We start from the raw sequence: 14,673 nt of genomic DNA, 5'->3' as shown, positions 1-14,673 counted from the left end.
TTTCGGGTGCATGCACGAACTGCGTGCTAGATCCGACTCTCCCTCCTCCCCACGCCCACACAGGTAGTGCTTTGTGCTACCACTCGCGATCCACGCAGAGTGGGCCTTAGTTGGCCTGCCCACATGAAATCGTGGAGCGGCGCCAATTGCGGGCGGCAGTTGGCTCCCCAACCGCCCCCACCTGCTCCCGCTGAGCCCGCCCGACACGGGAAAAATTCAGGCCATGATGTTAATAAACCAGGTGGAAACAACTACCTGAGTCAGGCTACAGTCACTTCGGATAAGGTAGGTCACGCAACCAGTATATGAAACATGGTAGCAACGGTGGTGACACCAATCTAACAAAGGGCTGGTGCCATCAACAGAACACCCACAGCGCAAAACTGGAAGAAAACCTGAGCGAAGCAAGAATCTGCAAACCTACTTAAGAAACTGGAAAGTAGTAATGGTGTCAGTAGTCCCTGCCCCTACCTCACCTGTCTGAAAGACTCGAGTGCCTGCAGAGAGGCCAAAAGTGGGAGTTATGGAAGAAACACTTCCTCCGGTATCAAGTAACATCAAACCTCCTTGCTATTGAGCAGAAGCAACAAGTTAGTTCATGCTTTTACGCCATAGGACCAGTCGCCAACAATGTCTTCTTGAGACAGGGGTGGAAGAGACCGCTTTAGAATTTGAGACTGACCTAAAAGCCCTCGATATGCGTTTTAACCTGAAACAAAACTTCACAGTTGAATGAGCGCATTTCAATTAAAGTCTCAAAAACCAGGGGAATCCCTCGAAATATTTCTTACCAACCTACATCGCCTAGCTAGTTCTTGCGGACATGGTGCATTGAAAGATGAATTTATTCGTGACCACATTGTCGGAGTCCGTGATGAAAAGCTCTCATATTTTTTACAGACCAAAGATGACCTCACCCTTGATGAAATGGTTCAGTATGCTAGGCAGGCTGAACTAGAGATAAATCCAACTCTAATTTGTCTTAACACCGAGGCTCTAGATGACACTGTTAGCTGGGTAGACCCAAGGCCGGTGACCTCAACCATTCAAAAGCCTGCCAAAACGGTGGGACCTGCGAAAGGATGGGAACCCCACAGCAGCGATCTTGAGGTATTTACGCTGCAGTGCAAAGAAACAGTACAGATGGCAAGACCGCCCAGCAGGGGACGCAGCTTCCAGTGGTGGGAAAAGTGGACACTTCAAGCGCTTCTGGAAGCCTATCTACTTTAATAGAGGAAGAAGACAAGAGAATATTTATGAAGTGCACATCATCCAAGAAATTGGAAATAATGACAGAGACGAAATTACAGAGTTTCTAGGGGAAGTAAATGATCTTGATCAAGACTATTGGTCAGTTAAAGTGCATGTTAAAAGCTTTGACACTGACTTTAAAATTGACACTGGAGCTGGTTTTACAATACTAGCTGATCATATGCACTGGCTCCAATCAATATCCCTCTATCCATTAGATATTACATTGCAAGGTCCAGGTGGCACAAAGCTTCCAATAAAAGATCAGTTAATTACCACTCTCCGCAACAAGGAACAAGAGACCGTTGACTCATTCAATGTTGTTCGCAATCAACACGTATCCTTAATGAGTGGAGATGTCAGTATACTATTGGGTATTCTGGAAAAAGAGGGTGATGACGTGCAATTGGACAACTGGATACCTTTCATGGAGGAATTTCCAAAGTCATATATAGAACCAATGGATTTTCATCTGACAGCAGCTGTTGAGGTTTATTCATTGAGCAGTGATTCACTTTCCATCCACTAGCCCCCAGGCAGATATTGAGGTTTTAAAAAATTTATTTTATGGGATGTGGGCATCGCTGGCTAAGCCAACATTTATTGCCCAACCCTAATTGCCCTTGAGAAGGTAATGCTGAGCTGCCTTCTTGAACTGCTGTGGTCCACGTGGCTTAGGTACACCCACAGCGCTGTTAGAAAGGGAGGTCCAGGACTTTGACCCAGTGACAGTGAAGGAACAGCGATATATTTCCAAGTGCTCAGTGACATCAGCAGTCATGTGCTAGACACTCAGGGGAAAGGATGGAATAGTGTGTATTCCTGAGAGACATACCTACTCTGTAACCTATTTTACATATGGTGTTAATAATCCAGTTTAAAGTAACTACCTGAGTCAGACCGTAAGATTTTGATAATACTACTAATTTTTAGGGTTTATTGTTGGTTTGTAACATCTATGGATTTATTCTTTAACCACTTTTAAAATGAAATAGTTAAGTTTGAATTTCTGTTAGTGAGACAATGGGTAGTCAAGGCAGTTGGGATACTTTACAGGATGGCAGCTGTTATTTGTGAGGAACTAACTACACTTGATCGTTTTTTGACTTTAAGTTGCCTGAGAGTCTGGATTTAGCAGTTCTATTTTGAAGTAGCTTCAACTTAGGATGACACCCTATCTTTAAAAAAAAACATGCATTGATTTAACTGATTAACCATATTTGTAGGTAGAACATCTGTATTAGTGGGAATTTTTTCTTTCCCTTTTCATATTATGGTAGGAAATGTTATTAACAGTTTTCTTAATGGCTTTCAGATCTGTGGGACTTGAGTTAAAATATGTTGAACAAGATGTGACTTTGTGACTGCTCTGTATCTAAAGGAAATGTGCTATTTGTTCACAATGGAATGTAAACTCTAGAGGCCCAGTGGAAAAGGGATGGACATTTGTCTTTAGTCTATATGCCTCTTGTTGCTGAGGTGGGGCAATATCAGATGACTCACATCCCAAACCAATGGAATAGGTGAATTTGGACTGTTTCCAAACAAGGGATCCCAGAATAATGAGAAGTGGGGGTGAATGTTGGAAAAATGGAGTCGTTGTTGGCACAATATTACCATGGCTTCTGAGGTATGGCTCTTCTGGGCACAGTTCAACATCACTTCAAAGACAGAGAAGAAAAAGACATTGTCTGTGCTAGCAACGCTCAGGGAATCCTGGGAACATAAGGGATGAGGAACTTCCATGTTATCTTCACTGCTTTTTGTTAAGTACATATAAAATCTTGCTTAATAAATCCTACTTGATTCATAAATGCTAGTTATTCGTACCCTGTTAGGTCAGGAACAATTGAGGATCCTAGCATTAGAAATTAAGAAAATGGAACTTAGAGATTTTAATTAGAAGGGTTTTATACCTCAAAACCCTAAAAGCTTACAGGGCTACAGTCACTCCGGATAAGATCGACCACGCAGCCAGTATACAAAACAATATCCATGCCCAATTCTTTGATCCAGGCTCTCTCAGGATTGCAGCCTGTACTCTTTTTTGCCAAGTAGCTGAACAGACAGGGCCTCATGTTAAAGCCTAATCCACATGACTGCATATGTGACAGTGTACCATCTCTTCAATACTTCATCAAATTTCAGCCAAGTTTATAGTCCCCATTTATATTTCTTTGTCTGCCTACCCATTCACCCATCTATTATGCAAATGGGAGCAACTTATTTTATGTAAAATATTTTTCATTGGCTGAAAACTATTTACAAGAACAAGCTTCTTCCAGCCAATAAAAACCAAATATGCCACTGTTTGGTCAATTTTTGATTAGCTCAGACAAACCTGTGAAACAAAGGTTCAAATATACAAGTATTTATAACTCAAGAATGTACAGGTTTGAAACAATACATGAACCGTGGGAGAGGAACTAGAAGTAATGATGCTGTAATCCTTTACTGAAACTCATTAGACGTAGACATAGGTGTGATACAAAATAATAGATTTTGGATTCAAGCCATACTCTAGGACATAAGTGCACAGTATGTACTGGCTCCTTATTGCAGTTTTGAGGGAGTCCTGCCATTTTGGGATGAGATATTAAACTGACAATCTATGGCACCAGTTGAGGAAGCACAGGGAGACCTTTCTTGGCCAACATCAGCAAAGCAGGCTGTCTGGCAGTTTGCTGTTTGAAGGACTTTGCTGTATATTCTGACAGTACTGCAATTGCACTTGGAGTTTGGAATTCAAAAAATAATTTGTTGAGTATGAAGCATTTTGCGACGGTTCTTTGTTATTCTTTGTTTCAGTTTACATGTGTAGCTATTAAACTTTGTTATTGGTGTAGGAACAAGGATTTCATTACTTCTTTCACTAAAGCAGTTATGATCATCAAATGTGTATTAAAAAAACTGTCATGTTTTCTTTTTCAAAGTATAGTTCCACAATAAAAAATAGAGTGCTTCCTAGAATCTCAGCAGTTGCATCAGTCAAACTGTTAGCTAACATCGACCAGAAACTGAGCCATTGGGCTCAACTTTACTGGCGAAAAAGTCAGGGGGAGCCTACCCAGGAGAACAGCTGCTCCATAACCATTTAATTGCCAATTGGCAAATAACAGACTGGAGGCAGCACTTCCACCCCTCAGGGACAGGAAGCCACACCTCAGAAGACTATTGACCAATCAGAGGCCAGTAGCTCTGCAATACCGGCAGTGCCACTGGGAGCAGTGGCCATTGCTGGTACTACACTCAGGGCTTGAGGAGGTGTTCAGCGCTGGATTGTAACTTGGTAAGTGTTTTGGGGTCTCTCCGTGCCCCAGAGACCGGGGTGGATGGCTGGAGTATAAGAGGCCATGAGATGGAGTGGAACCTGGGGTGAGGGGGGGGGGGGGGGGTGGGGGTGGAGGCGGGGGGGGGTGCAGCTACACCTTGGGGGGTCCTCCACTGGGCCCAGGGGACCCTTTAAGGAAGGACATCTCCACCTGCCACCAGCTTACGCAGGGAAATCTGTCAGGCTGGCTGATTGTCATGGGCTTCTCCTGCCACCAGTTAACTCCCATTCAATGCCCACTTAAGGGCCTCAACTGTCCTACCCAGACCACCCAAAGCCACCCTGCCGCTGGTAAAACTGCAGTGGGAGCAGGGGTGAGCAGGCAATGAGCAGGCAGCCCACTGGATATTAACTGCCCCCACCTTCACACTCCCTGGCGGAGGAGCATTTAATCCAGCCCATTGATTTATTCAGTAATGCTGAAATTATATTAACTCGCAACCTCCACAAACATCTTAGTATAACAATGATATTACCCTAAAGTTCCAGTTACCTGAAGCATCAAATTCAGGTGGAGTTGTTATGGGGCAGTCGAAAATTAGAAAGAAACTCAGAAGGGTGTGGTACATCATCCGTCTGCTGATTATAAGAGCAATCTTGGGATAGCAAAGTTATTCCCTCTGTTGCATACCTCTTGTGTCAGCAGATTCCAGCCTTGCTCAGAGTGAACACTAGTTCAGTTGAGGACTTTTAGAAAAAGCCAGAATGCGACCTACTAATGGCTTGGCAAATGTCTGAAACCAACAGAAAATTCCTTGCAGTGTTCTTTGTTCCATTAAGGGCATGAAGTTCCCTCATCCACAGCAGCCAAATGCCAGCAGCAGAGCATGGTAGGTGCCAATGCTGGGACTATAAAGATCACATGCTTTGATCATTCAAACGATTCTATTCACACAAGGCTTAAGCAGCACCAGAAGTGCCACTCCATCATATTTTTTTCAAAATTAAACAGGTTTACAGAAGCTATATGCCATTATCTATATTGTCATAATGCCCTAAATTGCTAATATTGTTTTAATTTTCAGTCTCCATGCCTGTTCAAACTCCCACATATCTTAATCAATTCATTTTTCTCTTGTCCTATTAACCTCTTCCAATTGCTATTCATCTCTCTAGTCATTAGCAAATTTTCCATATGTTCCTGAATGTTCCAGTACACTGCTGAATTCCTCCATTTACTGTTACATTCTTCCATTCACTATTGAACTCCTTTAACCACTATTAAATTGTTCTGGTTATTGTTAACTTACTCCACTCACTATTCAATGTGTCCACTCACTATAAAGCTGCTCCATACTCCATTAAAATATCATAGGAAGAACTTCACCTGAACTAATTGCCTGACATGCTCTAACATACTGTGGAATTTCTATTCCATTGTATTTACAATTGTAAAATTATGAAACAACTGTACAGCTGTTACTGCATTTTTGGGTGGGTTACTTATGGGATGATAGCAAAGCTTTGGTGTTACAGGAACAAGTCAGGGGATTAAAATTGAAAGTTATAGTGTGACATCCAAAGAAATAGAGAAAGAATATGCAGGCAGTCACAATTAGTACTTGTTGAATAAGACAGGTGTTATGTCAATAAGACATGAAAAGAAATCCAAAACTGTACACATCAAAAACTTTTTCCCATTTTGTTATTTTAAAATGGACTTCTGCTGAACAGTGAAATGGCTGCTACAGGTCACACGACTCAAGATAGACCATCTGTTCTGGAAGGCTCTAACAGAGACTACAAGAACAGCAGTATTTCACATGCTTGTGGAATCCCAAGCCCCATTGTAAGGCCACGTTATAACCACGAAACTAGACAACTAACAGGCAAACTGACTCCTCCAGCCAGGACAATAGCAAAGACAGAGATATCAAAACTCGTTACACCCAAAAAGGTGAAAAGCCACCATTTCACCCCAAAGAGAAACAATGGATTTTGGCCAGGAGCAGAGAAACTGCTTGCAAGGCTGCAATTAACTCATTAATGGACCATGTCACATGTTTCTAGCCTTTTGGATCATTTTAATATTACATTTCTCACCTCATAGCTCAGACTGCTGCTTTAACACCAATCGGAAAGAACTCCAGCAGATCTCCCAGTGAACCAAGCAGCCGGCCACTATCTGTCAGCTCCTCGAAATCTGTTTGATTTTGAAATTCTCTGATCATCACCTACCAAGTGGTTTAAGCACAGAAAGCCCATCGTGCTGCAGCATAATTTGTTTCAAGGATTTTCATGTTTCTGTTTCCAACCAGGAACTCATCTGACTGAACTCTGCCACAAAGGAAACACCCTCTGGACTTTGACTTCTCGGACTTTGGAAATCATGGGAACTAATATTCATTTCTTTAGCTCTTTTATTGATGTTACCCATAGTTGTAAATCTTCCTCTCTTCTTTTCCCCTACTGTATATGTGTGTGTGCTTGTGAACACGCCCCTCACCCGCTGGTTTGATTGTGAATAAACTAACCTGTGTCAGGGGTGAGGGCTAGGAGGCCTAATGCTTAACAAAAGTAATGGATAAAGCCTCAGCGAATTGAGATGGACCTTTCAAAGTGTCCACCTCGGCACTCGGCAGCCCCAGCCACCTCCAAACTAAATCCAGGGTCGGTGGGCCTGACGACATTCCCCCACCCACAACCAGAATGAAGATCTCGCTAATCGGGTCACTTTTTCCTGAGGTGGGTGAGGCATGCCGACAAATTTTCCGACTCCCGCTATCTGACTCAAGATGGAAAATCCAAACCTTAATAATTTGGTTTAGTCTATAAATTATATAAGGCTATTGAAATGGTAGGATTCATGGGACAATTACCTTTTTTCTAAATTTCTTGTAATCTTACTTAAAGGTTTCATCATTAATGTGATACCATTTATTTTGCCCAATATTTGCGAAAGATACTTATCCTTTTTTAAGAATTATATTTTGAATGTCTGAGTCAATTTGATGACTTATGATTTCTAGCGCAGAACTTTGCACAACGCATGTATATCATGAATTCAGGCATGGAGATCAAGTCCTGGGCTTTTCTGTCCATGGAAATCATGTAAGCCTTGAATTGGGCAGGATTTGCACAGCAAAACTCCCACTACATGCTTCAGTTGTACAGAGCTTTACTATGGGGACACTAAATTATAAACCTTGGCCACTATTTGTTATCCAAAGTTTTGTTACATAGGCATGTAATAAATACACAACTGAACAACAAAATTTTATTTTCTGAACTTCAGACTAACAGCACAAACCCTGCCTGCCAGTTGCCCATATCGAGAAGCTGTGGACAACTCACACATGGGGCAGAATTATATGTATGGGCAGATTGGCAGGTGCGCAGGGGCCATAAAATGGGGCCAAATGACATGGACGCCATTCCCAGCATCTGCCCAAACGCCTTCCACACCACCACAATTTTACACACGGCAGGGTAGGCCAGAGCCAACTTCAAAGCCCGCCACGTCCCACGCCTCGAGCTACAGCGTGAAAGCAGGGGCTCCTCCTAATGGCCATCTGAGCCCATCAGAGGTCCTCCCCAAAGTCCAGCTCCACCCCTATGTTTCCCCTCAGCCCGTGGCCTAAGCACCCAGCCCTCTGCCCCTTCACGTCTCTCATCGGAGCCTCCTAACCCTACCACAAACCTCCCCAGTGCCGCCCCATCCAGATCCAGAGAAGACCTCTCTTGAGGACAGTATGTACTGCCAGCAGTGTCCACCACTGACCTCTCTATAGCATGGATTTCACCTTTCCTGATGCTAATTTGATTCTAGCACCAACTAAAGGGGATCTCCGGCATCCACCAATGGTGATAGTCTCTTACCTTGCTGCAATCACGTTAACGAATTCTCACAGACAGCAAGCCAGGAGGTAAAATGCAATGATCATTCATACTTTTTAATAATCTTACTAAGATTGAAATTAAAAATTAAGATTATGCTGATGGGATTAAGGTAGAAACTGAAATATCATAGATAAATTTTTTAAAAATATCATGTTAAAACATATGGAATTTTTATCATAATGGAGATATTTAACATCCCACAAATATAAAACTAACTATTCGGGATCAGACAGATTGTTCAGCAGAAATTATTATTTAGTACGCAGTTAAAAACCCAGTTACATTTCATTCAACAAGGCTTAGCCTTTTACAACAAGATTAGAGTGTAAAAAGTGAATGTGTATGTCAATTCAAGTGATTTCCAAAGACTTCCATTTGCTGGAACTTCAACAGTGCACCCTTTGGAGGAGCAGGAGTCATTGAAAGCACCTTATGGATTTCCACATTTAACTGCACACATACAGACCCTGGAAGTTGCTGTCAGTTTCACAGTTGTAATGACAGCAAATGCTGACAGTTCCACCATTACAAATGCAAATCTGGGCTTATATTTAATTCTGGTGCCTGCTGAATAAGTTAAAAGCAAAATACTGCGGATGCTGGAAACCTGAAACAAAAACAGAAAATGCTGGAAAAACTCGGCAGGTCTAACAGCATCTGTGGAGAGAAAAGAAATGGTTAACGTTTCGAGTCCGCTCTGAAAAAGAGTCATACAGACTCAAAAGGTTAACTTTTTTTTTTCTCCACAGGTGCTGTTAGACCTGCTGAGTTTGTCCAGCATTTTCTGTTTTTATTTCTGCTGAGTAAGTTTTGTTTGGAAACAACAGAACTTGAGTACAGTGGCTTCTTTAGCTAGAGAGAAATTTAAACCATTATATCAAAATATTAATGGCTTACTGCCAGTAACTAGTTAAAATGGAAATATAAAGTTCTTTAAAGGTTTAGGACATCAACAGAGAATATCAGGGACATGTTGAACTTGTCACAGAAATGTCAACTTAAAAAAAATTTATTTGTCAATGTCACTTTCTAATTGGCCAAACTATTATCACCCAACCTTTCCAAGCGGTGGTAGAGCAAATGATGCAGAACAATGAAGCTGATTCAGAAATTAAATTACTAGGTAACTAAAGTCATGAGATGGCAGATGCAGTTCAATGCAGATACATGTAAAATCATTACTACAAAAGCAAATGTCCAAAGGAGTAGCGCTGCAGTGGATAAATTTAATAAACTATCAACTCTGAGGTTAACCGCACCACAAGGGTTCAATTGGCATATGGATAGAATACAAATCAAATGGACTTCTTCCATTGTCATATAATTTGGTGGGTCAGAATCAATCCATTGCAGGAAGGTGATTCTCATTATTCAGAGGTTACAGAAGTATGTAACATAGGGGATTTAAGGTTTGATTAATTTTTAACGTATGATAACTTAGCTAAATGTGGATCTGTAAGAGGTGTGGGTGATGGGTTGGAGGGTATGAATGGTTGAGATTCTGATCACTGGTGGATCACTTCCAGCACAGCCCACTGAAGAAGAATAGGCAGCCACATAAATAACATTGTTACACTTTGAAATCTTGGGGCAGAATTTTGTCCTTGGCGGGGGTGCGTGACGGGGGTGGGCAGGGGCAGTCAGGAAGCGGACCGCCACCCATGATTGGCATTGCACCGCGATTTCACGCTGGTGGGCCAATTAAGGCCCACCCAGCGTGAAACGCGAGTGGCAGCGCTGAGCGCAGCCTGTGCGAGGGGGTGGGGGGAGTGTGAGCTGGCCGAGCACGAACTTCACACATGCACGCGAGTGAGCGTGAATAATCTCCCCAAGGCACGGAGTTGCCTCAGGGAGATGAAGGGAAATATAAGAAAAATTAATAAAGAAAATAAAAATGTAATAAAACATGTCCCCTTATGCAACTCTCTCACATGAGCAGGGACATGTTATTAATTCAATTTTAAACTTTTATTTTATTGTTATTTGCTTTTGGAAACCTCATCCCGTCCGTGGATGAGGTTTCCAAAAAAATGCAAAGGCCGCTTGACCTTTTTGCCTGCCCACCAGCCGTTAGGTTGGACAGGCAGCAAAAAGTTTAATTTTGTTGATCACTCAATGGCCTTAACAGGCCTTTTAATTGTCAGTGGGCGCGCTGCTGACTCTGGCGCTCACCTGCCAACCAAAATATTGTGTGACTGCACACTGATATCAGCACGCTCAGCCAATGTCAACGTGCATCATTTCATGCTTGAGCAGGTCAGGCGCGAGCGAGCCTGCCTGCCAAGCGAAAATTCCTGCCTTTTTCTTTTGGACATGTTCAGCTTGATATTTTTTGCTCCTTTCTTTTTTGAAGCTAAATTCAGAATGTTAATAAGATATAACTTCTCTAACAATGCAACATTTTCAGTTTGACTTGTGATCTACTCTCTGATTGATTGGACTTCTCTGGAAATTTGTTCCACAGGTCTCTTGACATTCTCAGTCCTGCCAAAAGTTTGCTCTTTTGCAATTGCTTCTCTCCTCCTTCGTCATTCTTTCAAGCTGAACAGGACTATACAAAACTCCATTGTCAATCTTTTAGCAACTGATCTGAGCTTCAAGCTCCACATCTTATCTTTACCAAGACCACTTATTTCCATCTACACAACAGCACAGACCTATGTCTACATTTCAGTCCCTCTGCCACTGAGACTCTTATCTGTGTGTCTGAAATTCTACCAACAATGGCTTCTTTTCTCCACCAATGAACTCCAACTTCCTCAAATGCAACTGACAATAATCTGTCCTATATATAGTCCCTTTACCTATTACCCCCATGCGTGCTAAACTACACAGTTTCTACATCTCCCAATACATTAAATTTTAAATGTAACAATGAAACAGGCTTAAGATAAATGTCATCTCACAGAATGGTAAACAACCAATCTGAAAACTGAAAGTACAAAGGAGAACTCAAGAAGGAAATAAGAAGTCAAGGAGAGTATACGAGAAAGGATTAGTGGGTAGCATAAAAGCAAACCTATAAATCTTTCATAAACTTGCAAATAGTAAAAGGGTAGTCAAAGGATGGATGGAATGAATAGGGGCCAACAATTAAAGCATGGAATTAAAAAAGCAGTTGCAGTGTGGATACAAAACTGGTTCAGAGACAGAAAGCAAAGAGTAGTCATCTTCCAGACTAGATTAGGGTCTGTACTATGACTTCTGCAGGACTCGGTACCAGTGCTTTTGAAGAGCAGTCCAACTGGCCCCACTTAACTGCTTTCCCCATATCCCTGTAACTTCTTCTCCTTCAAGTATTTATCTAATTCCCTTTCGAAGAGTATTACTGAATTTGTATCCACCATCCTATCAGGCACATATTCCAAATCGTAACCACTCGATTACACAAGGAAGTTTTTCCTCAAGTTGCTTCTGGTTCTTTTGCCAATCATCTTAAATCTGTGCCCTCTAGTTATCAACCATTCAGCCATTGGAAACATTTCATCTTTATTTACTTTGCCTAAACCCTTCGTGATTTTGAACACTATCAAATTTCTTCTTCATCTTCTGGCAGAATCTGTCAGAGTTAACGTTTCAAGTCCTCCATATGACTCTATTTCAGAGCTAAAGAGAAGAAAAGAATCATATGGACTCGAAATGTTAACTCTGTTTCTCTCTTCACAGACCTGCTGAGTTTTCCATTATTTTTTGTTTTTATTTCAGATTTCCAGCATCCACAGCAGTTTGTTTTCATTCTTCATCATCTCGTCTGTTCTAAGGAGAAAAACCCCAACTTAATCCAGTCTACCAAAGTACCTGTAATCCCTCTTCCCTGGAACAATTCTGGTAAATCCCTCTGAACCTTCTACATAGTTTTAATGTCTTCCTTAGAGTGTGGTGGACAGAATTGGATGCAGTACTCTGAAAGACAACCATTCACCACAACTCTATTTTCTGCCCTTAGCCAATTGTGTATCCATGCAGTGACTTCCCCTTTTATCTCATTGGCTTCAATTTTATTAGCAAGCATAGTATATGGTACTTTATCAAATTTCTTTTGAAAATTTAAATACAACATCAATTACAATACCCGTTGGCACTCTGTCTGTCACCTCATTAAAAAACTCAATTAAATTAGTCAAGCCTGATTTTCCCTTAACAAATCTGTGCTGGCTCTCCTTTATTAGTCCTTGTTTGTCCAAGTGGCTGTTAGAGTAGAATTTATTATACTATTGATGTTTTTTCTTGTTATGTTACTTATGGAGTTAAAAATGTTTTCATGATGTAGTTCTACCCAAATATATTCTTGATATCTATTTGTGTCAGTGCTGATTTCTTACACCATAGTTAAGGAAGAAGAAAAAGAGCCATGCATTCATAAAGTACGAGTTCAAAGGAGCCTCCCATAATTATCAGTCAATTGGGCAGCTCCCTGTGTTGTCACCTAGGAGACAGTTGGTAGCTAAGAAAGTATCTATGACAACCTGCTGAAGTTTATTGGAATTGGGAAAGAAACAAATTTAACTTTTTTGTTCCAAGTTGTACTTCAAAGAAGTTAGAAGGTATATCTCATCTGAACTGCCATTATTCAATAGCTCTTTTGAAACCATGAGGGTGAGAGTAAGAGAAAAAGACACACACACAAAGACAGAGTGAACATGAGAATGCAGTAAAGTCCCATGTAAGGTTGATTGTTCAAAGAGTTTATTTACTAAGTGGCTGACAGTGGGCTGCAGTATTATTATGGACCTGGGAGGAGCACTCCTGTTCACTCCTGAGCACTCCTACAGCTGGTCCAGCTGCTTTTGGAGTGACCTTCAAAGGGCCCCTTCGAGAATTATAGGTTAGCCAGCTCACCACCTGGTACAAATGGGCAGGGAATGTTGTATGACCCCGATTTCCACATGTACGCAGCCACCTGCCTGAAAGTTGCATCTGCCGGAACTTGTGTATCCTAAATAATGTCAAAGTGCACTCTCCAACCTCACTGTCCCAAACCCTGATTTTTTACTGCCAGTCACTCATTTTTCAGGTGAGCATTGAGTAGGGCAGTTGAAAATAATACCCTCTTAAAAAAAAACTTAGTTTAGTAAGAACCACGGGAACACTTGATGCTGATCAGAGACTGCCTTGGACCATGTTAAGTAATGGTGCCATCATATTCTTTTTGATTTATTATTTTATGGGATGCGGGCATTACTAGCAAGGCCAGCACATGTTGCTCATCCATATTTGCCCTTGAACTGAGTGGTTGCTAGGCCATTTCAGAGGACAGTTAAGAGTCAACCACATTGCTGTGGGTCTGGAGTCACATGTAGACCAGACGAGGTGAGGATGACAGATTTTCTTCCCTAAAGGGAATTAGTGAACACGATGGGTTTTTACAGCAATCAATGGTAGCTGTCATGGGGTTCTTACAGCAATCAATGATAGTTGTGATGGTCACCATTACTGAGACTAGCTTTATATTCCAGATTTATTAATTGAATTTAACCAGTTTCCATGGTGGGATTTGAACCCATGTCCTCAGGTCCTCAGGTCATTAGCCTAGGCCCCTGGATTACCAGCCAGTGACATGACCACAACACCACAGTCTCCCCATATTGTATAAATACATTCTGTAAATGTTCGAGAGGAAGAAGTGGACCTCTTCTCTTTCCCATATTTAAGTATAAATATGCACAGTAAACATGCCTATGTGCTGAACCTGGGGATGGATCTTGTTAGTTTTATATTTCATGGAATTATATAAACACAATACAGGTTGTATTAAAACTTTTAAGACACTCTTTTACCTTCTTTATCATCATGCCGTATAATGGCTTCCTGTATTATGTCTGAGGAGATGAAGTGGACCTTGTTTTTCTTGCTATGTTTCTGTTTGTATTTGAATCCCTCCTGTTTCTGAAGAAGCTTTTCACGCTCGTAGTAGGCCTTTATTTGGTCACATCGCATGCGTTTCACCAATCGTTGCCGCTGTCCTAAAGGGAGTGACTCCAATAAACACTGGTCGATTTCCATGTCATGTGTTCGGAAAACATTACAGAGCTGGAAGCAACCTTAACAAAGAAAAGTATTGTCACAATTGGAAACCATCACAACAAGGTTTATTTTTCATTTATAGCTGTGTTAGGATGAACTAAATGAAAAGTACTAGCCAATAGGGAATGCTTCAGTCCTTGTAACTAATATTTTTTTAAACACATATATGTTAAGATCTATGATGTGCCATTTTATAAGGGTAGAGTGTTATCCCATGTAATACACTA

At 41.4% G+C, this 14,673-nt stretch overlaps 1 protein-coding gene across 1 annotated transcript in view; it reads right to left on the bottom strand.

The window, feature by feature from the left end:
• The window catches only part of myo16 (myosin XVI), a 654,305-nt gene extending 639,850 nt beyond the window's left edge, over positions 1–14,455 (bottom strand). Inside the window, exon 1 of the mRNA XM_078544837.1 lies at positions 14,200–14,455. Coding sequence (XP_078400963.1) covers positions 14,200–14,425 — 226 coding nt within the window. The 5' untranslated portion in view covers positions 14,426–14,455. The remainder of the gene's footprint in view (positions 1–14,199) is intronic.
• Positions 14,456–14,673: the final 218 nt, after the last annotated feature.

This window comes from Cetorhinus maximus, chromosome 7 (genome assembly GCF_964194155.1).
Source record: "Cetorhinus maximus chromosome 7, sCetMax3.hap1.1, whole genome shotgun sequence".
In the NCBI taxonomy this organism is placed as follows: domain Eukaryota; kingdom Metazoa; phylum Chordata; class Chondrichthyes; order Lamniformes; family Cetorhinidae; genus Cetorhinus; species Cetorhinus maximus.
The sequence above is the reverse complement of the archived record's forward strand: the minus strand, read 5'-3'. Positions and strand labels throughout refer to the sequence as shown.